A 26,783-nucleotide genomic window follows, 5' to 3' on the forward strand; every position below is an offset into this window, starting at 1 on the left:
AATAGAACTATATGGTTGTATTTTTATAGATGTCCGGACAAGGTAGATCTAGAAATGAAGCGGGAGACGATAGACCCGCTGAAAGCAGTAATTCACCTGCCCCGGCCAGGCAGAGTGAAGAACAGACATCCTCTGGAATGCCTGTCAATGATCAAGATATATTCTTTAGAACGTTAGACGCGGTATTGACGCGTTTCCAACCTCCTGTTATTTTAACTCCAAAAATAAATGTTGCGAAAGAGTTGAAGGGATTGTGAGCTCCAGAGTTTAAAGGGGAAGCTAATGAAGGTCCTGTTACTGCGGACCTTTGGCTTAATGACGTGAAGGTCATGCTTACGGGACTTCATTGTGCCGATGCTGAGAAGCTAGATGGAGTAATTTCCTTGTTGAGAGGACAAGCAAGGATCTGGTGGACTAATGTTACATTGAGGATGACTAACGCCCAAGTAACTTGGTCATTGTTTTTAGAAGAATTCAAACATAAGTACATCGGAGATCAATTTGTTCGTCAAATGAAGCAAGAGTTCATGAATCTGAAACAATAGAATCAATTTGGTCATTGCTTCTACATTATTACTTATTAAAAAGAAAGATGAAACTTAGAGATTTTGTGTGGATTATAGAAAACTTAATCCTGCTACAGTTAAAAATAAGTTTCCTATTACTATAGTGGAGGATTTGTTAGATGAATTGAATGAGGCTGTTTTCTTTTCAAAAATTGACTTGAGGTCTAGATATTGGTAAATTAGAATTAAGGATGAAGATATTCACAAAACTGATTTTAGAACTCACCAAGGACACTATGAATTTAAAGTAATGCCTTTTGGCCTTACTAATGCTCCAGCTATTTTTTCAAGCTTTGATGAATGATTTGTTTGGACCATATTTAAGGAAGTTTGTTCTTGTATTTTTTTGATGATATCTTGGTTTACTGTCCTAGTCTGACAGAGCATAAACATCACCTAAGAGTTGTGTTAGAGATTATGTTGAAAATTAGGTTATATGCCAAAAGAAGTAAGTGATTCTTTGGACAGCAACAAGTGGAATATTTAGGGCACTTAATTTCAGCTTATGAGGTTGCAACTGATCCTGCTAAGATTAAAGCCATGCAATAATGGCCCTTACCTAAAAATCTGAAAGCTTTGAGAGGATTTTTGGGTTTAACTGGATACTACAGAAAATTCATAAGAGGATATGGGGAGTTGAGTAAGCCCTTAACAAATATGATGAAAAAAGATGGGTTTCATTGGTCTCAAGAAGCTATCTTAGCTTTTGAAAAGTTAAAGGAAGTTATGTGTAATGCTCTAGTTTTGGCTTTGCCTAATTTTGAGCAGAATTTTTTTGGAAACTGATACTAGTTCCAAAGGTATTGGGCCTGCTCTTTCTCAAGCTGGGAGACCTATAACTTATTTGAGTAAAGCTTTGGGTCCTAAGCATGCAAATCTTTTAATCTATGGGAAAGAGTATTTGACCATTTTAATGGCAGTTTCTCATTGGAGACATTATTTGGAGAGTGGCTCTTTTGTTATTAAAACATATCATTAGCCTTTAAAACATTTAGTAGAACAGAAGTTAACTACAACTATACATAAGAAAGGACTTACAAAGTTATTGGGGATGGATTATACTATTCAGTACATGAAATGTAAGTCTAATAAAGCTGCAGATGCACTCTCTAGACAACAAATGGATTCTGGTGAATTTGTTTAAATGGGAGTTACTGTTATAACACCTACTTGGGTACAAGATATTAAAAAGAGTTATGAAGAAGATGTTATAGCCCAAGACAAAATTCATATTCTGGTTATTCAGCCAAATCAACTACAGGACTGGAAATTAGTTAAATGAGTCTTGTATTTCAAAAATAGGATTTATGTGGGCAGCAAAGGGGACCTTAGACAGAATATAATTGTGGCTTTACATGATTCACCACAGGGAGGTCACTCAGGTATTCAAGCTACTTATAAGAGAATTAAGTCTTATTTTTTCTGGCCAATAATGAAAATTCTAATTCAAGAGCATATACAGCAGTGTGAAGTGTGTCAGATAACTAAAATAGAGCATATTCCTAAGCCAGGGTTGTTACAACCTATTCCAGTCCCAAACAATGCTTGGGAAGTGATTACAATGGACTTCATTGAAGGTTTGCCATCTTCAACAAAGTACAATTGCATATTAGTGGTGATTGATAAATTCACTAAGTATGCTCATTTTATGTCATTAGCTCATCCCTATACAGTAATAGAAGTTGCTAGAGTTTACCTTGATCAAGTTTACAAGTTACATGGTCCTCCTAAGGTGGCTATTTCTGATAGAGACAAGTATTTCACTAGTCTGTTTTGGTAGGAATTAATGAAGCAATTGGGCTCAACTACATTATTTAGTAATGCCTATCATTCAGAGACAGATGGCCAAACAGAGAGACTGAATTAATGCTTAGAACAATATTTAAGATGTATGTGTTTTTTGAAACCAAAGACTTGGTCAAAATGGTTAGTTCAGGCTGAATGGTGGTACAATACTGACTACCATACTTCTCTACAAATGACACCATTTGAAGCTTTATATGGGTATAAAGCTCCTAATTTGACATGGACAACAAATTCTAAGGTGGAGCCAGTGCAGGATATCATGCAACACATGAAGCAATTAAATTCATTATTAAGGGAGCAACTACTTAAAGCTACCAATAGAATGAAGCAGATTAGTGACAAACATCGGACAGACAGGTAATTTCAAATCGGAGATGAAGTTTACCTGAAGCTTCAGCCATACAGACAAACATCGCTTGCCCTAAGGAAAAATTTGAAGCTTGTTGCTCGATATTTTGGGCCTTACAAGATAAAACAAAGAATTGGTCAGGTTGCTTATAAATTGGATTTGCCAGCAAATTTGAAACTACATCCAGTTTTCCACGTGAGTTTACTCAAGAAGAAAGTAGGGAAACAGAGACTAACTTCGATCGATCCTCCAGAGGTAGCATCGGATGGGCAACTGAAAATCTACCTAGCCCTTGTTTTGAATCATCGAGTGCTTACGAGACAGAATCGGGCAGTCATTCAATTGCTCATTCAGTTGAGGAATATGGGAGCAACATAAGTAACTTGGGAAGATTATATAGTGTTGAGACAACAATTTCCTAATTTCGATCCTTGGGGACAAGAATCTTCTGGAGGAGGGGGTATTGTTAGGATGGTGTGAGAGTTAGGGTTCGATCGAGAATAATTGGGGAAAATCAAGTAAGGGAATTGGGGAAAATCGGATTGAATTAGAGGAGTTAGGGATTAGAAGTTTACCTAATGAAGAAAGAAGAGGCATAACTAGATTAAAGGAATTTGAGGCTCAGGACAAGGCACATGGGAGTAAAAACAATTGAGCTACAACAGACATAGACCCAATTATATCTCCAACAGATAAGGGGTGTGAGTTGGACTTGGAGGAGACAGTGGGCTAGGTAGATTAAGTCCAAACGGGGTAGATGGGTGTGAGTCAGCAGAATTCTGTTAGTTTGTTAGATTTGATGTCCTTGATACAGCTGTAGGTACTTGTAATTATATAAGTGTACCTCATCCTTCTAAGGATCATCTTTTTGGAATGAAATCTATACGTTTTCTATAATATCTTTCTTTCTAAATTCTAAAATCCCTAAATTCTTATAAAAAATTCTCCCTAAAACATAACAGTATATATCCAAAAGAAGAAGCAAGCTGCTTCTATAATACCAGAGTATCAAAATAAAACACTATACTCAACCCAATCCAAAAGCTCCAAGGCTGCACAAAAATTATTATTCACATATCACCTTCCTGTTAAAAAGCTGAAGCTGAGCAGTATTCTACACACATATGTATATATATATATAGGAATCCCAGGAGTACACTTGTACACAAAAAAGCACGCTTGAAGCATAATTTTATATACACGTGATATTTTTATCCCATGTTATTATATATTTTGTTGTAAGAAAAGAATACAGGTTTAGGATTGATGAATAAGAAAGGGGGACATAATAATGACAGACAGGGACAGGGAGATGGAGAGAGAGAAAGAAGGGTGTGAGAAAAGCAGAAATCACGGATGAATTGAAGTGTACAACCAAGGCCATATATATATATATATATATATATTTCTTTTCCTTTTGATGCACGACCTTCATATCCCCCACCCCCATTCTATTAAAATGCTTGCTTTGCTGTTCTCATCATCTTTGCCTGCATTTCCCACTTTAATCAAATTTAATTGGATAACAAATGATCAGTCATTAGTGGGCTTTCATGTTTCCTTTGGATAAAGTTTGATTGCCCATAATTGTTTTAGGTGCCTCACTGACATTCGGTAATGACATTGCTGTCATTAACTAAATCCCATGTTTATTTCTTCTGAGGAAAAAAATTCTGAATGCATTAGGGATTTGTGAGTGAATAGTTACTTGATATTTAAGTTGCTAAACATTTCAAATATATTAATAATGCACGATTAAAGAACGGTTTTATATTTGAATTTATCATTTTTAATATAATAATTCTGATTTTTTTAATATAATTTATTCTTTTAATGTGATACAATGACGATGTGATATCATAAGAAATATTAAAGTTGTGATGATATGTGTCAATAAAGAATATCACTTTTAATAAAAAAATAAAGAATATATCACTTTAATTCTTGTAGACATTAGGCCTTAAATTGGATAAACTAAACATTTAATATATCAATTATTACTTTTATTTCATTTTAATCACTCAACTATCTTTTTTTTAAACTATACCTAAATTTTTAAATTTTTGATCCCTCACAATTAAAATATCTAACGAAATTGCTTAATGTTGACGTGATATTTTTTTATTTTTTTTAATGATGATGTGATATTGTTTTAAATTGACACATCAACATCACTATTAATTTTTAACAATAAATAACCAAATTAAACATTAGATGTGATTTAAAAATAAAAAATAGTTAAATAATCAAATTTAAACAAAAATAATAATTTAGCTACTAAACATATTATTTAACATAAAAATTTATTCAGAACAACATTTCTCACTTCCTTTATCGAAAAAAAATATAATGGGATAAAAATATCACGTGTATATAAAATTAACAAATTCAAATTTTATGTTAAAAGAGTCTCAAATTTAAATGTCAAATAAAAATGTTGATATGAGTTGAAAAGAATTAATACAACTGAATATAATATTAGAAAAAAATCATATTCAGAATAAATAATTAATAAAACACAAATCTTACATTAAAAGGTGATAAATTTAGATACAAAACTATACTTTAAAAATTGAGAGAAACATAACATGCCAATGTACAACCGAAATTGAGGAAACAGATGCAATGGCCAGAAAAGAAAATTTGGTCGACTTGTAACAGAAGTATCATGTCAGAATTTGGTCATTAAAATATCATCTCCCCATAGCATGTATTAAAAGTAATTTTAAAAAAAAAATAAAATTGTTAAATCAGTCAACCCTCTTTAGAATACATTTAAATGTTAGGGTAAATTACAAATTTGATAACTGAGCTTTCATATGATTCTTATTTTACTCACCGTACTTTCAAAATTTTCAATTTGTTCACTCAACTTTATGGATTGAACTTTTTTGTTCACTCCGCCGTTATATCACTAACAGCTCGTTGACTTGGAAAATTTTAATATTAAACATGTCACATCAGATTTCCACATAATAATAATAAGGGTAAATTACAAATTTGATAACTGAACTTTCAAATGATTCATATTTTACTCACCGTACTTTCAAAATTTTCAATTTTTCTCTCTGTCCTTAAACTTCTCATCGTCAACGATCATCCATTGTTGCCCTCATCGTCGAACCCATCTCCAGCCAGCGATGGCTCGCACCGATACCTCCAACAGCACCGGAGTCGCCTCCTAATCGAAACCATGGTGGTCAATCATCAAGGCTCCCCGCCGTTAGTTGTAGAGAAATCGTCGAAGGTTAGTAGAGAAACCAAAGCTTCCCATCGATTTTCATCGATTTTCTGACACCCCGACCGTCCGTTCGTCTCACCGCTGCCACCGCTGAAGTCCTCTCCTCTTTCCGACCAAAACCAAGTCGATTTGCCCTTTCACTGTCACTAGCTCCGTTGGCCGTCCGTTTGTCTAACCCCGACATAGTGACCAAAAAAACTAAATCTATAAAGTTTAGTGAGAAAATTGAAAATTTTGAAAGTACGGTGAGTAAAATAATAATTATATGAAAGTTCAATTATCAAATTTGTAATTAATCCTTATTTTTTGTAGGATATAAAATGACGTTTTTTGTAGAGATTTCCATGTCATAACTCCGTTAGCTATTTAACAGTTGAATGACTAATACATGAGCAATTTAAAAGTTCAGTGAGCATATTGAAAATTTTGAAAGTACGGTGAGTAAAATAGGAATCACATGAAAGTTTAGTTATCAAATTTGTAATTTACCCTAAATATTATTGTGAACTTTAAAATTTACAAATGATTTGTTTTTTTATAACAATATTAAACTATTATTATTTAAATAGAGAGAGAGATAAATGTAAGAATGAGCATGAGTTAGGTTTGGGTCGGGTTTCGGCCAACCCAATATGACCTGAAAATTTTACATCATTCACCCAACCCGACCACGAGTCAACTTTTTTTTAGATAAAATATGAATCTAATCCGACTTGAATATTATTTTTATTCAATAAAAATAGTTATTTAATTGAAAAAATAATATAAAGAGAGATATTATTATAATTATTCATAAATATACAATGTAAAATTATATATTTTTTCGTTCGAGTTGGGTTGATTATTTTTCACCATAAACCCAAATCCAACCTGACCCGACCCCGAATTAAAAAAACACACGACCCAATCAGGTCGGAACCCATCAGATTCGGGTCTTATGCCTATCCCTAGATAAATGTATTAAATTTACATATAAATATTTTTTATACAAAAAAAAATTAGGTTAGAGGTTGCTCTCTTAATCCTTGGTTAGGACAAATTTACATATAAATATTTGTAAATAAGTTTAAACTAATTAAATATACATTATATATAATCGAGACAACTGTGTATGTATTTAATATATTTTCTATATATGGTTATATATATATATTGAATTAATCCATAGTATCCGATTTATTAATCGACTAATCTAGATCGGGCACTGTAGAGGCAAAGACGACTCTCCTAACTTAATTTACTTCTTTCGCAAACGCTAAGGTTCGAACCTGTAATATTACTTAAGGGATTTAATATCTTATCTCACTAGATCAACTGTTTATTAATTGATTTTATATATTTTATCCACGATATTTTAAAATTAAAATTCGACCCGCATAATAGAATTTCAAATTATAACCAATTATGCGACCTTGACATAAAACTTAATATGCAGTAGGCACCAAAATGCTGTAGCTGGAAAGATCTAAAGTATAATTTTCAAATAAAGATATAATCCACCCAATTGGCATGTGATTATACAGGGTAAAATTTACCCAATAAGCCAAAGCGGGTAAAAAAATTAGTCCATTATGTTAAAATCAATTAATCTTGTATGCGGAAACAATTAAAACATAAGAATCTTGATAGAGTAATTAAATCATAAATAACCGAAAGGTCAAAATAACCGAAAAGCCCTTCTACTTTTCAGTTACACATATATTTTTATGGTATGAGACGGAGGGATTTACACCCGATAAATGTATCCTCAATACTACACTAATCATCACCATGTGTACAACAACAATAATTATCAATTACTTAAATTATATGAATCAATATTAGAAATCAAATTTTTTAACATTCTCCCACTTGATTCATATATGACAAGTATATAACATAATACATAATTTGAGCTCACTTAAATAATGTAATATACAAGTCACAACTTCGTAAGAACTAAATCGATCGAATCATGGCGGTTACGGGCTTGGCAAACGTCCCGATTCCTTCTATGTATTACAGGTCAACTAAATTCAAACATACACAATTTAATAAGATAGACACATGGAAATATCTTATCCAACAATGTCTTAAAATAAGATCATGTAACATCCTAAACTCGATTAGGCCTAAAGTGCCACACTAGGCTACCGATGCACCTCTGGTCCTCAAAACCTGTTCATTTTCTTTTCAAATGTATTGAATGATATCATAATAAAAGATAAACAATTGTTACAAAAACATTTTACAAAATCGAAGCTCCGTGACATATGATTTAAATCAAAATAATACATATTGAAGTTTACAATTCAAATACAAAAGTAAGGTTCTATGAATACACATATTCACTAAAGCTACATTACGGTACTTTGTCAGAGATAAATGTATTAAATTTACATATAAATATTTTTTTATACAAAAAAAAAATAGGTTAGAGGTTGCTCTCTTAATCCTTGGTTAGGACAAATTTACATATAAATATTTGTAAATAAGTTTAAACTAATTAAATATACATTATATATAATCGAGACAACTGTGTATGTATTTAATATATTTTCTATATATGGTTATATATATATATATTGAATTAATCCATAGTATCCGATTTATTAATCGACTAATCTAGATCGGGCACTGTAGAGGCAAAGACGACTCTCCTAACTTAATTTACTTCTTTCGCAAACGCTAAGGTTCGAACCTGTAATATTACTTAAGGGATTTAATATCTTATCTCACTAGATCAACTGTTTATTAATTGATTTTATATATTTTATCCACGATATTTTAAAATTAAAATTCGACCCGCATAATAGAATTTCAAATTATAACCAATTATGCGACCTTGACATAAAACTTAATATGCAGTAGGCACCAAAATGCTGTAGCTGGAAAGATCTAAAGTATAATTTTCAAATAAAGATATAATCCACCCAATTGGCATGTGATTATACAGGGTAAAATTTACCCAATAAGCCAAAGCGGGTAAAAAAATTAGTCCATTATGTTAAAATCAATTAATCTTGTATGCGGAAACAATTAAAACATAAGAATCTTGATAGAGTAATTAAATCATAAAATAACCGAAAGGTCAAAATAACCGAAAAGCCCTTCTACTTTTCAGTTACACATATATTTTTATGGTATGAGACGGAGGGATTTACACCCGATAAATGTATCCTCAATACTACACTAATCATCACCATGTGTACAACAACAATAATTATCAATTACTTAAATTATATGAATCAATATTAGAAATCAAATTTTTTAACATTCTCCCACTTGATTCATATATGACAAGTATATAACATAATACATAATTTGAGCTCACTTAAATAATGTAATATACAAGTCACAACTTCGTAAGAACTAAATCGATCGAATCATGGCGGTTACGGGCTTGGCAAACGTCCCGATTCCTTCTATGTATTACAGGTCAACTAAATTCAAACATACACAATTTAATAAGATAGACACATGGAAATATCTTATCCAACAATGTCTTAAAATAAGATCATGTAACATCCTAAACTCGATTAGGCCTAAAGTGCCACACTAGGCTACCGATGCACCTCTGGTCCTCAAAACCTGTTCATTTTCTTTTCAAATGTATTGAATGATATCATAATAAAAGATAAACAATTGTTACAAAAACATTTTACAAAATCGAAGCTCCGTGACATATGATTTAAATCAAAATAATACATATTGAAGTTTACAATTCAAATACAAAAGTAAGGTTCTATGAATACACATATTCACTAAAGCTACATTACGGTACTTTGTCAGAGATGCTAGAAGTCATGCGGTGACGGTGCTCCATGATCTACTTAACCTACGGACTTGTCAACGAAAAACATCCAAAGACTAATCGCTAATCTAGAGCAGCATAAGAATTTCATAAACTAAAGCATGCTAGAGACATAGTACTAAGTAGCAGGTATAAGCATGATTCCAATCAGTGCTACCCACATAAAGTCCTCCAATTCTATCCCTCGAATATATGTCTCATGCTTCCCTTAGTCTTCATTAAGGGCCCCACCATGAGTATACAAGTACTAAGTCATTAACTTCACTATCATCCTATAATGCATCACCATGCCAAACACAATGATGGTACCTAATATCACAGAGACGCCAATACTATCACTTAACAATAAGTAAGCATCGTGGTATAGCCCGGGGTCACATAGCATCACGGAACTCACACCTATGTTTTCTTAATAGAGGTACCTTGGGTAGACCTGGGTCACATAACATCATCATCTCCCAAGTATCTCAGGCGAGGTTCGGGTAGCATAGCATCGACACCTTCCAATATAATAGACTAAGTCTGGGTCACACCACATCGACACCTTGCCTGGCTAGTCTACTCCTCTTGAGTACTCAGAATGTGTCTCGGTCACATAACATCAATACCACGTTCGACTAGCAACTAAATTGCATCTTGTATTGACTTGGATAAATTCATATATTCTATGCACACAAGACAACCGTTCTACTGCTAAAGTAACTCGGGTGTCCTCACTGTTTCCCGAGTGACACACAAAGGCATAAGTCTTATGGAATCTTACCTCATAAGACTTTTATGACTATCACACAATTAATGTCATTATCTCATTATTATTTGGATCTAATCTAGAGCTACGCCTTAACACACGCCAACTGATACCATAGTGCATTAGGTGATGTAGCTCGATCACTCGCTACTGAACTTATTAAAGTCAGGTGAGGTAATATCCTTTTCACCCGAGACTATCCCGCTCGTTCTCTCACCTAGGATGTTCTGGGAGGGGTATTAATACTTATATGGTATTTTACTCATTTCTACCTCTAGAGAGGTCTCTAAGTATTTCACAATTTCCCATTGATTATGGTACTTGCAGTACACCGACTGATTCACTAGTTAGCCCAATACTTGACTCAGGCTTGTTACTGAGTAACAACACTCTTACCGTTCTTATCGTATTTCTCTCAATACCCCTTGAAGTAGTGGAATAACTTATCCATTTTCGGTTCACTGACGTTCTAGAAGCACCACGTTCTTCGTCAATATTGAATCTGACATGTTTATCATATCACTCATCATGTATCTCATGTGTTGATCCTCAATCCCGTCTATCTGTATACATAATCGTTTGAAGATACTTTAGTGTATTACGCTTAATATGGTTACACCCAATGCAACCTACTCCTACGAGTATTTTTAGGTATGTTGGGTCATTTATGTCCCTAAAGAACATTCGACAACACTTAGGACCTTTAATTAATGCATATACATCCATGTTCATCGAGTAAAACAGAGAAGGGATCGATCCTTTTCTTAAAGAGACCAATCCTTTTGAAATAGGATCAATCATTTCTCCCGAGGGATCGATCCTTTGCTAGATAGAAACTTTAGGATCGATCCCTTTGGTCAAGGGATCAATCATTTTCTCTGGTAATGACTTGCTTGTGCTCGGGAATCACTCAAGAATCACCCCAAATGACATGAGTTGGTTTCTAAACTTATTTAAAAGCTTTAGTAAGTTATTTAGGGTCATTATGCATCAGTAAAACATGATATTAACACCTAAAATGATATTTGATTGAGAAATAAAAAAACCCTAAAATGCTCAATCATCCAAATCTTAGCAAACACCAAGAATTTATGAAACTTTAATACTTCAAAAGATTATAAATACACTACCTTAATCTTAGAAACCCAAAAAGAATCTCATTTAGCTACCAAGCACTCTCCTTTTTTACTTGGTTGATTTTCCACCATTTTTCCCTCAAACCAACAAAGTTACAAGGATATTCTTACATAAGGATGTCATAAGAAGTAAAAGGGACAAATTTGAGACATAATAAAATTAACCTTACCACCACTTGAGGTTATGGAAACTTAGAGAGGGATGGAGAAGAGAAAAAAAAGATGATGAAGAGTTGTGTGGGATAAAACCATGTCCAAAACAAAATAAAAACCCTAAAATCAACTTTCATTTCACTCAAGGGTCTAATTGTACTTTTTTTCCTTTGCATTTTATCTCATATTCAAAAATCCCCCTTTTTATGACTAATTGGGCCCCAAAGGCAACCTAATTAAGCCCAACAACTTAATTTGTAATTTCACGTGGTCCACTTACCTATTGGGTAAACTGAAAACTACTAACCCGTAATTTGGGGTATTACAAATCCAATATTTCTAATTATAACAAAATATGCATAACTGAAATATGATTCATAGATAAGTAAAATCCAAATAAACATCGATATCTATAGTATCAAGCAAACATAAATGTGCGAGACTTATATTCATACATGTATGAGTAATAATCCGCTATACAAGGACTTCACGACTACTCTCATTTCACTAACATGGCCAATAAATGTATTAGGAGTTAGTCCTTTAGTCAAAGTATCCACAATCATATATTTGTGCCAATGTACACTATTTGAACTCTTTGATTTTGCATTTCTTCTTTGATAGATAGATACTTTAAATCCATATTTGGTACCCTTGGAGTATCTATCGTTCTTAGAGAAGAATACAACTGTCGCATTATCACAATAAGTCCTCATTGGATTAACAATGGTATCAACAATGCATAAACCATCAACAAAATTATGCAGCCATAATGATTGAATTGTATCTTCAAAGCATGCTACAAATTCATCCTCCATAGTGGAAGTAGCAATGACCTATTGCTTACCAATCTTCTATGAGATAGCTCCATCAGCTAGAAGGAACACATAGCCAAATATGGACTTTCGGGTATCTGAACATCCGACATAGTCTGAGTCCGAGTAACCAACAACCTCAATGTTACTATTTCTTCTACATGTGAGCATGCGATCCTTAGTGCTTTGCAAGTACCTTAAAACTTTATTTACAGCTCTCCAATAAACCAATCCAAGATTTGATTGATAATGACCCAACATACCGACTGTAAAGCTTATATCCGGCCTAGTACAAGTCTGAGCATATATCAAATTCCTGAATAAATAAGCATAAGGGATATTATCCATTTCTTTACGCTCCATGTCGTTCTTAGGACATTGAGACAGACTGAAATTGTCTCATTTCTGGATGTGAACTAGACTAGGTGTACATGATTTCATATTAAATCTTTCTAGAACTTTGTTGATGTAAGCCTTCTGAGACAATCCCAAAATTCCTTGTAATCAATCCCGAAATATTTCTATTTCGATCACATAAGAAGCCTCACCCATATCCTTCATCTCAAAGTTACTAGAAAGGCAACTCTTAACATTATACAATAACCAACGATCACTAACAACAAAAAGAATATTATCTACATATAACACAAGGATTATAAACTTGTTTCCCACAATATTTATATAAATACACTAGTCAATGGTCATTTCTACAAAGCCATATGACAATATAGTATCATTAAACTTCAAGTACCATTGTCGGGAAACTTGTTTTAACCCATAGATTGATTTCTTATACCTACATACCAGATTTTTTTAACTTGTGGTCTCAAAACCTTGAGGTTGTTCCATATATACCTCTTATTCCAAATTTTCATTGAGAAAGGTTGTTTTAACATCCATTCGGTGAAGATCAAGATCAAAATAAACCACTAAATCCATTACAATCCTTAAAGAGTCCTTTCTAGAAACCAAAGAGAAAGTCATTTTAAAGTCAATGCCATCATTCTGAGTGTAACATTTGGTAACAAGTCTGGCTTTGTACCTCTCGACATTGCCCTTAGAGTCTCGCTTGGTCTTAAAGACCCATTTACAACTGATTCTTTTAGAATCATTTGGCAATTCTGTCATTTCCCAGACATTGTTATCATCTATAAATTTCAATTCTTCCTTCATGGCCATCAACCACTTGTTAAATTTTTTACCGTTCATGGCTTGGTAAAAAAAGAATGAGTCATTATCAATGTTCAAGTGCATAAATTATATACTCATTTGAAATAGCCAATCTTTTCTCTAGTAAACCTCCTTAATGTCATTTCTTCTTGAGGTTGCAATTGCTCATTAACTTGAGCATTTTCCTCATCTTCTTGAACAATGACATCAATAATTGAATTTGAAGCATCCATTTGTTGTTATTCCATAACTATGCCTTATGGTTGTGTTACAATAATAGGAACATCAACTTGAGATGGATCTCTTGATAGGTTTTGGTCCATCAATGACTCTCTTATCTTTACATTACATGCTCACATACTCCCACTGACTTTATCATTTTTAATAAAGCGATCATTCACAAACTAAACAATTCTCGTACTATGGTTAGGACAATAAAATCTATACCCTTTTGACATATTCGGATATCCAATGAAATAACCACTAATGGTCCTGGAATCCAACGTCTTTTCATGTGGATTATATATCCTCACTTTGGCTTGACAGCCCCACATGTGAAGATATCTTAAACTAGGTTTTTTAGATGTACAAAATTCAAAATGTATATTAGGAATTACCTTACTAAGTACCCTATTCAATATGTATGTGGCAGTTCTTATGCATACATCCACAATGAAACATGTATAGAATTATCATTCATCATATTTCTTACCATTTCCATCAATGTACGATTACGCCTTTCCGCTACACCATTTTGATGTGGCGATTCAGGCATTGTATACTGCGCACAAATGCGCTTAGACTTAAGGAGTTTCTTAAATAGACTTGGAATTTGTCTAACTTCCGATGTCTTTTCATAATATTCACCACCTCTATCGGAACGTATTATCTTAACCTTTATAGTTAACTGCCTCTCAACCTTCGTAATGAATGTCTCAAGGACATCAACTGATTGAGTTCTTTCGTACAATAAATATAGGTAACAGTACCTAGAGTACTCATCAATGAATGTGATAAAATACCTCTCACCACCCCAAGAAGGTACATCGAAAGGACCACAAATATTTGTGTGTATTAAATCAAGTAATTCATTACTCCTTGTGGCAACCTCTTTTGATACATGTTTGGTTTGCTTACCCTTAATGCAATCCACACAAGTATCATTACAATAGGTAAAATTCAATTGAGACAAAACTCCACTTTTAATTAGAAAAACTCAGATTTTATTTTGGGAGTTACGGTAAATATTACAATACAGTGCAAACTTATCACACACACTACGAGTTTATCCAAATAATATTTTTTATTCAAATCTATCACGTCGACATGACGAATTTCAATAAAATATAATTTTTTATTAAAATTTATTAAATCGAAATAAAAATTTCTAATGAAAATATATTTTATTAAAACTCATCACGTAACGTGACGACTTTCTAACCACTATAATAAATATTATAGATCTTAAATTAATTTTAAAAATAACCTAATAGACTAATTTTTTTAACTCACATCGCCGCTAATTTTGCCTATTATAGAGGCAAGAGGATGGTCTAATCAGCTCGATCGGTCTGCTTTCATGTGGCCCCCATGTTGCAAAAAGGAAATGATTAATCATACGATATTTTTACTAAGGTATATGCTGCTAACCTTTTAATTTTAAAATTGGTTTGGGTTTAGCTACATTATACGTATACTATGTATGTGCCATAGCTTTAAGCATTTCATTATCTCATTTATTAAGGAAGAGCTTTCATTTGAAATAATATATAGTAGTATATATAACCTAATTATCCCATCAATAAAAAATAACTAAATTGATTTAATTGAATCAGTTAATTTTAACTTGAATTATACTAATTATCTGATTAGATTGTATAAATTAATTTTATTATCAATTATTTTGATTTTTAAAATTTAGTTTTTTTTCTTATTTTTTATTAAATTAAGATGATTACAAAATAATATATATTCTAAATATTCTCAATCACGTTCAATTATCCTGCTGCAGCCATTGATATTCAAACCCTAGATCTCTAGGAACAAAAATGAATCTTTTAATAACTGAAATAAGTTGGTTCGTGTTAACTTTTTCTTATTTTAGGTTTGACTTGATGGTCATGGGTTCCATTAGAAAAGATGACTGTGGTATTGTTTGAAACGTAAAGGGTTAAGAAATTGGTATAGAAGGATCCAACTGAACTCTGTGGACCCCTCCCTCCATATTTTATCTTCCAAATGTTGCTTAAATCAAAATTTAATCTAAAATCCATTGTTTCGTTCTATATCCGCCGAGAACAAATACTGATAATGTAGCGGAGAGTAAATGTTGATACATAGAGTCATGTATTTGTAGAGGCAATGCCAACTAGGAAATTTTGGCAGCTGCCTCTCCAACGTATCCCATCTTCACGTGATTTGCTTCTTCTTCTTCTTCTTCTTCTAGGGCTTCTTTGTTCGTCTTCCTTGTTTGTATATAATCCCCACTTGTCTACAATAATTTTTAAACATTTCAACTCGTCTCTTTCCCTTTTCTCTCTTTGGGTTTGAAAATAAATGGAGTCCAGCAAAATATCAGCTCTGCTGCTAATTTGCATGCTTTTCATTTCCTCGGTGACTCCAATTCTCGGGTGCCGTTCTTGTGGGAAGGCACCACCAAAGCATCGAAGGCACAAGGGCAAGTCCCCTAAAGGTCCCATCACTTTGCCTCCCATTGTTCCTAAACTCCCTCCGGTTCAGCTCCCTCCAATTGTGAAGCCACCCATCCACCTTCCTCCGGTGACTACCAAGCCACCAAGTGGGAAAGGAAAACCCCGTCCATCGCCACCAACCAAGGACACTTGCCCTATTGACACGCTGAAACTGGGTGCCTGTGTGGATCTGCTGGGAGGGTTGGTGCATATCGGTCTTGGTGACCCGGTGGTGAATCAGTGCTGTCCGGTTCTTGCAGGACTTGCTGAGCTCGAAGCTGCCGTCTGCTTGTGCACAACTCTCAAGCTCAAGGTTCTCAACCTTAAACTCTACGTGCCATTGGCTCTGCAGCTCCTCGTCACTTGTGGAAAAACACCCCCACCTGGATACACTTGCTATCTCTAGAACCAAGTTAAGTACTTCTGTTTATGTGTATAATCACCTAACTAAAACTGCTTCTTAAGCTGCGTAATCATTTCGTTTGAACTTTTCTTGTAAGTACCAGTTCATATTAACTTGTAGGCACAAAAAGACACAATTATTACATTACATTACACGAGCTTTGTTCCTCATTAGATTCATGGCATATGGACTTGCAGGTTGGTAGATTGATCACATCGACATGAGAGGATGTCAAGCTTTCTCTTTATTCCTTTCTCAACTGGAGTACTGCAAATCTAATGCAGTTCTTATTTGTAACACCATTTTTTATCCACTTTTCTTTTTTAAAAGATTGTTGCAATTCGCAAGTGTGTTTCTGTATCTCTTTCAAAGGATGCCATCAAGATAGTACTAATCTTTGTTCATGATTTTCCGGGATTCTCGTTTTGTTGCTTTCTGGTAACTTTATATAAAATATTATTATATATTTTTCTCTTCTAAGCCCATAAATATATATATATAAATATATTATAAAAAAACTTGCTACAGAAAAATGCATGTGAAAAGCAACTTTTAAAGCCTATTTAATGTAAAACAAAGGGAAAGAACAAGGAAACCACAGTGTAGAATTCCATGGTAACATTTTTATCTTCCAGTTCAGTTTGTGGTTGTATTCAATCAGAATTCACAAGGGAACAACTTGAAGGTTACAGTTTCAGTATAAATGGGCAAAACCCGACCCTGGATGTGAAGCCATAAGGTTAAAAGAAAGAGGGGCCAATGAGAAGCTATGGCGCATGAACCTTATTTGTCTCTTTCCTTTGGTAGCATGTGGTGTCTGTTGATTCTTTTCATATGCGCCAGTGATTCATCAACAGCCTTGTGCTACAATTATTTACCAATCAATAGTAATAATAAAAAAAAAGACTACTGTGCTTACTGGTAAAATTGAGGACTTAATCTTCACTCGTACTATGAACAATAATATTTACTGCAACAAACTTGGTATAGAGCTGTACCTCGAAGTCATGCACATAACCATTAGTCTTCAAGTCAATTGTTTTCCTTTTTCCAGTCACAAAAGCAACAAAAACATGCACCTTAAATGGCTTTTCTCTTAGCCACTGCATATTCTGTGGACCTTTCCTTTACCTTATCAAAGTCAACCTCCATACCCTAGTACATTTAGTTGAACATACTGAACTTAAATTCATGCACAAATGAGGAGTGTGGAAAAAGGCCGGCGAAGGCGTTTATTAGAGAAACTGAAAGCGGCTTTTGGGGTGAAATATGACCCAAAGAATATATTTGGGCGTCCATGCACCACCAAAAAACAAAGCTATTATCCTGCCCACAAAGCTAGCCCATCTACTCTCTCCCCAAACCCAACCAATCTTGCACTTTTTTTAAATTTATTCTCATTCACAGAACGTATTCAATTTAATAGGTATTAATTAGATTGATGAATTTAATATTAAAATTTATTTTATAATAAAATATGAAAAAAGAACTCTACCATAAATAGATAAATAAAAAGATTACCTTTAAGAATCAATATTGGTGCCATTGTTAATTAAAAAAGGTTCAGAGTTTAAAATATCAATAATGGAGACATCATGGGAAGAAAAAAAAGTGATGACAATGAGATAGGTGAGAATTGAGAAAAATACTTATTTTATTTAAATCAGATATATAAGAGTAAAAAAATATTTAAAATAAACTGGCTGGCTGTCCCTTGTTCCCATATGTAATGGGGTAAGGGGAGGTAAGATAGTAGGCTGCTCCTAAAATTAGGTTGAGAGTAGCTTCCGTAGGAGACCTCCAAATTATGAAATGCCTCTATGGGACTCGATCCCACGACCTCAAGGTTAAAATACCCAAACAAACACACTTTTGTTTATTTTTTATATGTTGTTTTAGCTGTAGGGTTTTTATATAAAAATTGCAGTGATGAGAGGAACAAGAGATACATATTAAACAAATGGCCTCTCTGCTTTCTTCCTTAGCTTTTCTTATACAGAGAAGGGAATAGTAAAGCCTCTTTCACAGATCGATTCTATCTTAAATCTGTTTTTCAAAAGTATTTTCTAAAGTTGTATTCATATACAGCTATTAAAAAGGAAAGACCGTAGGTAAATTGTTAAAAGCTGAAACCCAGTACTGCCTGAGATACAACCTATATATATAAATCACCCACTGACGTTATTGAAATTTGCTACAATATAATTGGATGAAATCCACACACACACAAAAACCCGAACAAGAAGTATAAATTAGAGAAACTTTATGTTGCTTGGCTTTTCCTCTGATGTGCTGTTTCCACGCTTCTCCTGTCGTCAACTTGCCACAACTTGTTCAGAAAAACACATAAGTCTGAGAATTTGGATTCATTTTCTTGCAGAAAAGGAAACAGGATCTTATCTGACTGCTTAGAGTTCTGGGCGGTAAATAAGTAATTAATGCATGGAAAGAGCTAGGGTTAGAGTGATCCTATAGGAGTTAAAGAAAGAGAATAAGGGTTGGATATATATATATATATATATATATATATATATATATATAGTATGTGATAAATTATGAAACAATCTTGGATCATTTGCATTAATAGAAAATGGATAGAAAAACTGATTCAGAGATGATGATAAGTGGGGGAGTGGAGTGGTTAAGGGGTGATGTCACAAACATGGGACAAAGGTTAACATTTTCCACCACATATCATGTAAGGGAGGGGCAAAGCAAAAAACCAGAAAGGCTAACAGTGAAAACTTTTCATCATTGATAATATAACAAGGAATTAAAGCCAGCAAATTAATGTAACTCCCCATTTTCACCTACATTTGATTCACTAACATTCAGAACACTTAAATAACATAATAGGAGTATTAAACTACGGTCTCAACACAGTGTAACGATTACATTATAATGATTTTCAATTTCAATGTCACTTTAACATCTGCAATCGTATTCGCAATAGTCACCGTAACTGCAATTTAATACGTTGTTGAAAGAAAAGAGTTAACAAAGGACGAAGAAGAACCCACCTTGTAATTCAGCGTCAGAAAAAACTTTTCTCTGAGACAAAGCCGCATGTTGCAAGAATTGTGTATCATAATTCATAGGAAAGGAAGGGTGTTAACTGCAATAAAAAAAACTCGCGTGATGATTTTGAAAATTTAAAGAATATCATACTATGTATGAAGTTCATTTCTCTCTTATTCTGCAATTTAGCTTCGCTGAAGGGATAAACACAAGTCCTGAATTGCCATCATGTTCTCCCACAGCTTTCTTGAGCTTTCATTGTTTGCTATATACAATTACAATACAAAGGAAGTTCAAGAAAGCTGTGGAAAAGCATGACCAGGACCATTTAACAAAAACATATCAAATACCATCGACCATCACAGATCTCAAATCTCAAACTATTCTGGAAATTAAGCATTTCCAGTTTTATTGACCTAAAAACACAGTGTAGTGGATGGAAAAAGGAAGATAGACAAGAAGGAAGAAGAGAAAGATGCCATTCCAAAGATGAAAGGACCACTCAGTCAGCCTAGCTTTATAGAGAAAGAGGAGGCCGGCGATGAAAGGATGAAAGCAAAGGAGGAGGGGTAAGCCTGTAGGGTTTGTTTTCACTAACAAACCACCATCGTTTATTTTACTCGGCCTTTGCTTTACTAGTGAGTGCGGTGTGGGGTACATAACACAGCTAGATTAGATAAGATTGGTAAAGAGAAAAACAAAAGAATAAATTAAAAAAGAAACCCTACATTGGAAAAAAATTATGGGAGTGATGAATACTGGCTAATAAGCATGCAGGAAAATTAAAAGAAACCCAGATTCAAAATTATACACAAATTGAAGAAAAAAAAATCCCACTCCCATCACATGCAACCATGTTATTTCCATCTTTTTTTCTTTTTCCTTTTAATTTTTTATTGGCTGTTTATGGTCCCCTAAGCTTTATCTCTTTTAACCTACACTTATATACAATGTCGATTGCTAATCATGATGCTGTAAGTGGTTGTTTTTGACCTTTCTTGAATTTTTGTTGAGATTATTGTAGAAAATTTGTGAAATAAAATACTTTATTCGCTCTTTTTGGATTGTGTAAAACATGGGTAAGAATTCTTTATTTGAAAATTGAAGGGTAAGAATAATAAATATTTTTTTTTTTGTATATCTATATCAGAGACCTAAACTTTTGAAAATTGGATGCAACGATATGACATTTTCATGGACAAACATTGGCGTTGATGGGGTACCCAGCCGTGTAAAATGACAAGGTCATTGAGTGAACATTTTTGTAAGCCACTGGGAATAAATGAATTTAACCATATTTGAAAGGAATAAAAAAGAGCCCCAACTTTAAACAATTAATAGTTTTAAACTTTATCTGATCTATTTTTATATAAAATAATAGTTTTTTCTCTCGTACGAAACCATGGATGATTTTTTTTTTTGGTTAATGTAGGGTAATTAGGATGATTGATTTTTGTTTTGTTCACTTCCTTTTCTTAAGGTTAAGGTTAAAATTGATGTCACGTTTATTTTATAAATTTTTTTTATCTTTGTTATAAGTTCTATTCATCTTAAATATATTTTATTTGAATTGTCGTACAAAGCATTTATTGAAGTATTGTAACTATTATATCTATTTTCTATTATTATTTTATCTTTCATAAGCGATAATGGTGTTTGTTTGTATATAGTATTTTGCTTTTCAAGTTTTAACCAATTTTTTATGATCGTATTTTCATTATTCAGCGATTAGTTTGTACTCTTTAATAGTTTTAAAATAAAAATTAACAGTGAAAATTTTAATAGGACAAAAAAATAATATAAAACTTTTAATGTACTTTAATCAAATGTAATTAAATAAATTAAATAAAAACATATGAATTCAACTTCACTCAACAACATAATAATAATTCAAATTACAACAACAATAATAATATACAATTTTGATAATTCAAATTGTAATTGAGACGGATAAGATGTGCCAAAAAAACATACAAAACTCATGCAGACAAAGTTATATTTTAGGCATTGACTGCGTCAATGTGAAATTGAAACTGATCATGAACAAAGATGGGTAAATTTGACGATCTCCACACGCACACATCATATAATACACATTGAGTTGATTGATGGGACACTGCTTGCCTCTATGTTAGATTCTCTATAAACATCAGAAATGGGATTACATGTCTAAATCGTGTTAGTGCCAAATTTCATTATATTTCGTTTTAATCCGTCTATTTTATGTACTCGTGCAAAAACAAAAAGATAATAAATAAAAATGGGACCCACCATCAACAGACCTCTAGCGAAAGGACCCAATCATCAATTATGAAATTTGGATCCACCAAATGCTTCCAGCTCTTTTATAACCTCTTTTTCTTTTCCATTCAGGGTAAAATAATAAAATATGAGACATCAATGAGTTTTCACTCGAGTTTTAAGAAGTTCCGTGTTCCATTTTGATGGAGTCCAACCTGTTTAATCAGATTTTGTTTATATCTAGATTATTTTCATAATCCCCGTTGTCTTTGTATACGAGGAGAGGGGGGCTTTCTGTTGAATAAGACCCGCTGCAAAGGAAAACCGAGCAGTGAAAAAATTAATTAGTAGTAATTAGTTTGCAATAACAATATTAAATAATTTGTGTTTGCAAGAATGGTCCCTAGTCCCTACCCCCTATCACCATTTGCTTGGAAGGTTGGGTAAAATCCAAAAATAAAATGTTACGTTATTGACATTTTTGTTTGACAGAAAGTAAAAAAAAAAAAGCTCTTCTCCATTAACCGGAGATTAAATAGGTAACATGTTCAGAAGAATTTCTCTCTTCAATTGTTAAATGAATTATCACAAGTGTTCATCACAATTTTGAATATATTACATTGATCTTCATGGAAATTGGAGGTAAAATGGAGCATGATTATGGTTATAATCAATAAAATCATATATTATATAATTAGAATCAATCGCTATAATACACAAATGAAGAGATTAATATAATTAAAATATACCCAGATTTAGACCGAAACAATCTTAAATATCACCCACATATAACAAGACTAAATACATATAAAATATGCAGAGTTTCAAATATGTTAGAAACGCCACTTGCTCGATCGCCGATATGAAGCGTACCAACATATTTTCATATCAAATGTTCTAGTTCAAGTAAATAATCAGGAATGCAAAGTAACATGCGTGTCTTTCGTTAAAATAATCAAGGCTTATCTTTTTCCTGCAGCCTATTTTTCTGTAAATATAGGAGGAAATACACACCACCTGGTGGCAGCATGCTTGTTGAAGAAAAATATAACTTTTGGAAGCTTGATACTGTTAGCAAAGCCTTTGTCATGATTCGAGCACAGAATTGCACACAAATCATCTGCAAAAGCCATATCCAAGAATTACTAGAAGACATCAGGGTTGAAACGGCCTGGGATGGAGCTACTTTGCTGAGCCTGCTTCAAGTGCATTGTCAGTGCATAATTGTTTACCTGTTGGAGAGGTCAGATCATCAAACAATTTTAATCGGATTCCGAAACAATCAAAGCCGTTTACTTAATCATGTTGCAAGAAAAATAAGATGGGAGTAGACACATAGATTATATAGGCATATGGAACAGTTGAGTTCATGCGGCTAACCTCAAGGGTTCTCAACTGCTCTTGATACTGAGATGCTACTTGCTTCAGATGCTGCAACTCCTGACTCTGGCTTTCATACTCCTTCTGACGCTCATGCTGAACAGCAACAGCTCGCTTCAGAATAGTATTTTCCTGAACGAGTGCTTCCACCTGTTCTTTCAGCATCTTATTTTCCTACAACCAGGTAACAATCTCAGCATCCTCCAACTCAAACAATCCTTTTCCCATTTTCTGAGTAAATTCATCATTGATAAGTATTCTTTGACCAAAATCCCATTTGGATCACTGAAATTATCACTCATCTAAAAGAAAATTGAAGATTTAGTCATGATGAGATACTTTCCTATCTTTACCTGGTACGGATCTTTTCCTCGTACTTGTTCAATTTGAGGTATTGATCCAATTTAATAACAAATACATATTTGTAATTTCCAACTTTTTGCTCAGAGTACCAATAAGGTCACTGAATTTTGTTAATCATACAAAATCTAGCCTCACTAATCGATTTCATCCCGAAAAACTTATTAGCAAAATAATTCAGCTAACGTGTACTTTTTTTTTTTTTTTTTGCAAATCTTCGCTTGATTTACAGCAAAGTTATCATGAGTAAAATTTTCTCTTTAGACTTTGATTTGTGTTTTAATAAATTTTTCTGTAATAAGTTTTTGATGGAAAATCATACTTTTGGATAGAGTTTACTTGGGGTTTTGGGGGTGATTAGTTTTGCTTGGTGTGTGGCAGCAACAGGCTTAAAACAGCTCTTCGAATTTTATGTCTCAAAATTGCTGATAATTCGCCAAAAACATTCCGATGGAGCAGTTTACAACCATATCATTTTTCATTAATTGTTAGGAAGATATATGTTAGGGTGACTAGATTGGAATAATTAATTGAGATATTTGTGAAACGTTATTTACCGTGAAAAAAATGGGGTTAACTTCTAGGAAGATATACGTTATTTACCAAACAAAAAGTTAGGATCAGGCATATAGCAATAGCAGGGATAAAAGAGGAGATAACTACTAGCAAATTTAACAACCATGAGAACCAACCTGGTGGAAATTTTGGGCAAATTCAGCTCCAGCTCGTGCATGAATGGATTTCTCCAAAACCTCCAGTGCTATTGAAGCACGAGCTCTGGCATCATCAATATTGGAAGCATTCAACATTTCCCTAACAAAAAGCTCCACCCAGTCTGAACCATCCATGGAGAGGACTTCTGGGACTGTCTGTTCCTTAGCCGGAACATCTCCATTGGCAACTATTGGAGCTACACCTACAACGGAATAATCCTCTGCTTACTAAGCAACTATTGATGCCAAATAACTAAAAAATGATTCATCAGTGAACTATAGATAAGTTATAATTCTAGTTTTAATGGCATCTCATCCATATAAACTGCTAGGCTAGCCAAATAACATAAAAAGAAGCAGTAACTTTATTAGCAATGTTCACACAGATCAAATTGCTAAGAAAGATTCACATATTGCACATTACATTTGTGCCGGTTTCTGGTTTCTGCAATTTGGAGAGAGGGAAAGGGGCAAGGGAGGGACTCCTACTTATCAACAAGCCCAAGCCTTGGAGTTTCTTAGTGAATCATACAATACAAATTACCCTTTCTTAAGTTCAGACATCCTAACAGCACTCTCATAGACTTAAGACACCACCATCAAAAACAAACCACTTATTCAAACGTGTCACATGGAATCAAATAACAACATTAGGGTTATCATTTGAATACAAACATTCCACTGTCTTCACGTTATTCACGAAAACAAGTAAAATGAATCTTCTTTGCAATACAATCGCAAAAAAACTACTAAAAAGTTCTTAAAGTTAACATGATGAAGATATAGTCTCACAATAAATAATCTTAGGAACTGAATCCAAAGAGAGATGCAGAACCAAGTTAAAAATCTTGGTCAATCCAAACGACACAAAATTGCCATGGATATCAATCTGGAGTTATCAAAATTGAATCAAAAGGAATTTTCTATTCATACCTTGAGCTTGAAGTTGATCATTTCCTTTTAATTCTACACCAGTTTTATCATCAGCGACAGCAGCTGCATTTCTATCAGCAGATCCTAAACGAAGCTCATTCAAACTTCTAATAGCTGAATCCAGATCATCTCCACATTCTTCAAGTACTCTTTCAAGTATCTAAACCATTACGAACAAAACATCCTTTCTCATATACAATAAAATGAAATTCTCAAGTCAATTCGATTTATATAATAGAAATATAGAATACAAGGTTATCATGCATAGAATGTCACCATACATTTTATGTAACATGGAATTTGATCTTAGAACCTGATAACTGATTTGATTACACAGAAAACTAAACCGCATATTATAATTAAATTCCAATTACAATTATATCCCCAAATTCTTTTACCATAAAATTCCTCTTCAAAAAATCTATTTTAGGGAAGTAAAACAACTACATATAAGAATTAAAACAAACAAGAAAAAGTGAATGAGTGAGTTTGTGAATGAATAAATGATGATAATAATAAAAATAATTTCCATTTAATATTCTTTTCTAGAAATTAAAACTTAAGCGGAAGCATTATATATGTATTAAAAAGACTAGAGAAAAACTTACCTGCTTATCCATTTCAGGGAACATGGGAATCAAATGATCGATAAAAAATAATGGAGGCGGCGAAGAAAGAGAAAAAGAAGAAACTAAACGAGAAGAACAACGGATTCTCTTAGAAACGGGAGGTGACGCGCTCAATTCCTCAAAGAAAGATCTCTTCCCTGAAACTATGGCAGACATGTTTCAGCCAAATTGCCTGCACTCACGGCCTTTATTTATTTTTTCTTCAACTCCCTCCTCCCTTTAAATTTATAATATCTAATTTCAGTTTCAAAAACTCCGATCCGATCGATCTCGATTTTTCTCAAAACAGAAACGCTAAAAGGCTTCAATAACTTAGGATTTGCTCTCTCTCTATCAGTAGAAATTTGATAGAGAGGAATCCCTGTTGTTGTTGATGGTTATGATGATCTTGTAGCATCAAATAATTTGATTTTTCCCCTTCTATTTTCCCCCAATTTTATTTATTGTTATCATGGTCGGAGGCAGGTAGCCGTAGCAGCCGCTCGCAAGAAAAGTAGGAACAAAAAGGGATAAAAAATACTTGGATTGAATTCGATGGGGGAGCTGATAGGGAAGCACCGTGGATTGGATAACCGACCAATTAAAATTATACACGTTGGAATGAAAACATATTAACAAGCGAAACGTGTTCTTCTTTTA

General features: G+C 33.4%; 2 protein-coding genes across 3 annotated transcripts; one reads left to right on the forward strand and one right to left on the reverse strand.

Annotated features, from left to right (window-relative positions):
* The first annotated feature begins 16,205 nt into the window (after positions 1–16,205).
* On the forward strand, positions 16,206–17,275 carry LOC120132331 (36.4 kDa proline-rich protein-like). The gene is made up of 2 exons (XM_039149113.1): positions 16,206–16,880; positions 17,068–17,275. The coding sequence occupies exon 1, from the start codon at positions 16,334–16,336 to the stop codon at positions 16,871–16,873; it is 540 nt and encodes a 179-aa protein (XP_039005044.1). The 5' UTR covers positions 16,206–16,333; the 3' UTR covers positions 16,874–16,880; positions 17,068–17,275.
* Positions 17,276–22,951: 5,676 nt separating this feature from the next.
* Positions 22,952–26,584, reverse strand: LOC120132330. 2 transcript variants are annotated; one of them, XM_039149111.1, is made up of 5 exons: positions 26,124–26,584; positions 25,516–25,675; positions 24,562–24,785; positions 23,510–23,683; positions 22,952–23,361 (listed from the first exon to the last, which is right to left on the reverse strand). In XM_039149111.1, the coding sequence occupies exons 1-5, from the start codon at positions 26,298–26,300 to the stop codon at positions 23,275–23,277; spliced, it is 822 nt and encodes a 273-aa protein (XP_039005042.1). In that variant the 5' UTR covers positions 26,301–26,584; the 3' UTR covers positions 22,952–23,274. The 2 variants fall into 2 exon arrangements, with proteins under 2 accessions (XP_039005042.1, XP_039005043.1); XM_039149112.1 differs by having other exon boundaries at positions 24,562–24,779; positions 26,124–26,558.
* Positions 26,585–26,783: the final 199 nt, after the last annotated feature.

This window comes from Hibiscus syriacus, unplaced genomic scaffold, assembly GCF_006381635.1.
Source record: "Hibiscus syriacus cultivar Baekdansim isolate YM2019G1 unplaced genomic scaffold, ASM638163v2 tig00110560_pilon, whole genome shotgun sequence".
NCBI lineage: Eukaryota > Viridiplantae > Streptophyta > Magnoliopsida > Malvales > Malvaceae > Hibiscus > Hibiscus syriacus.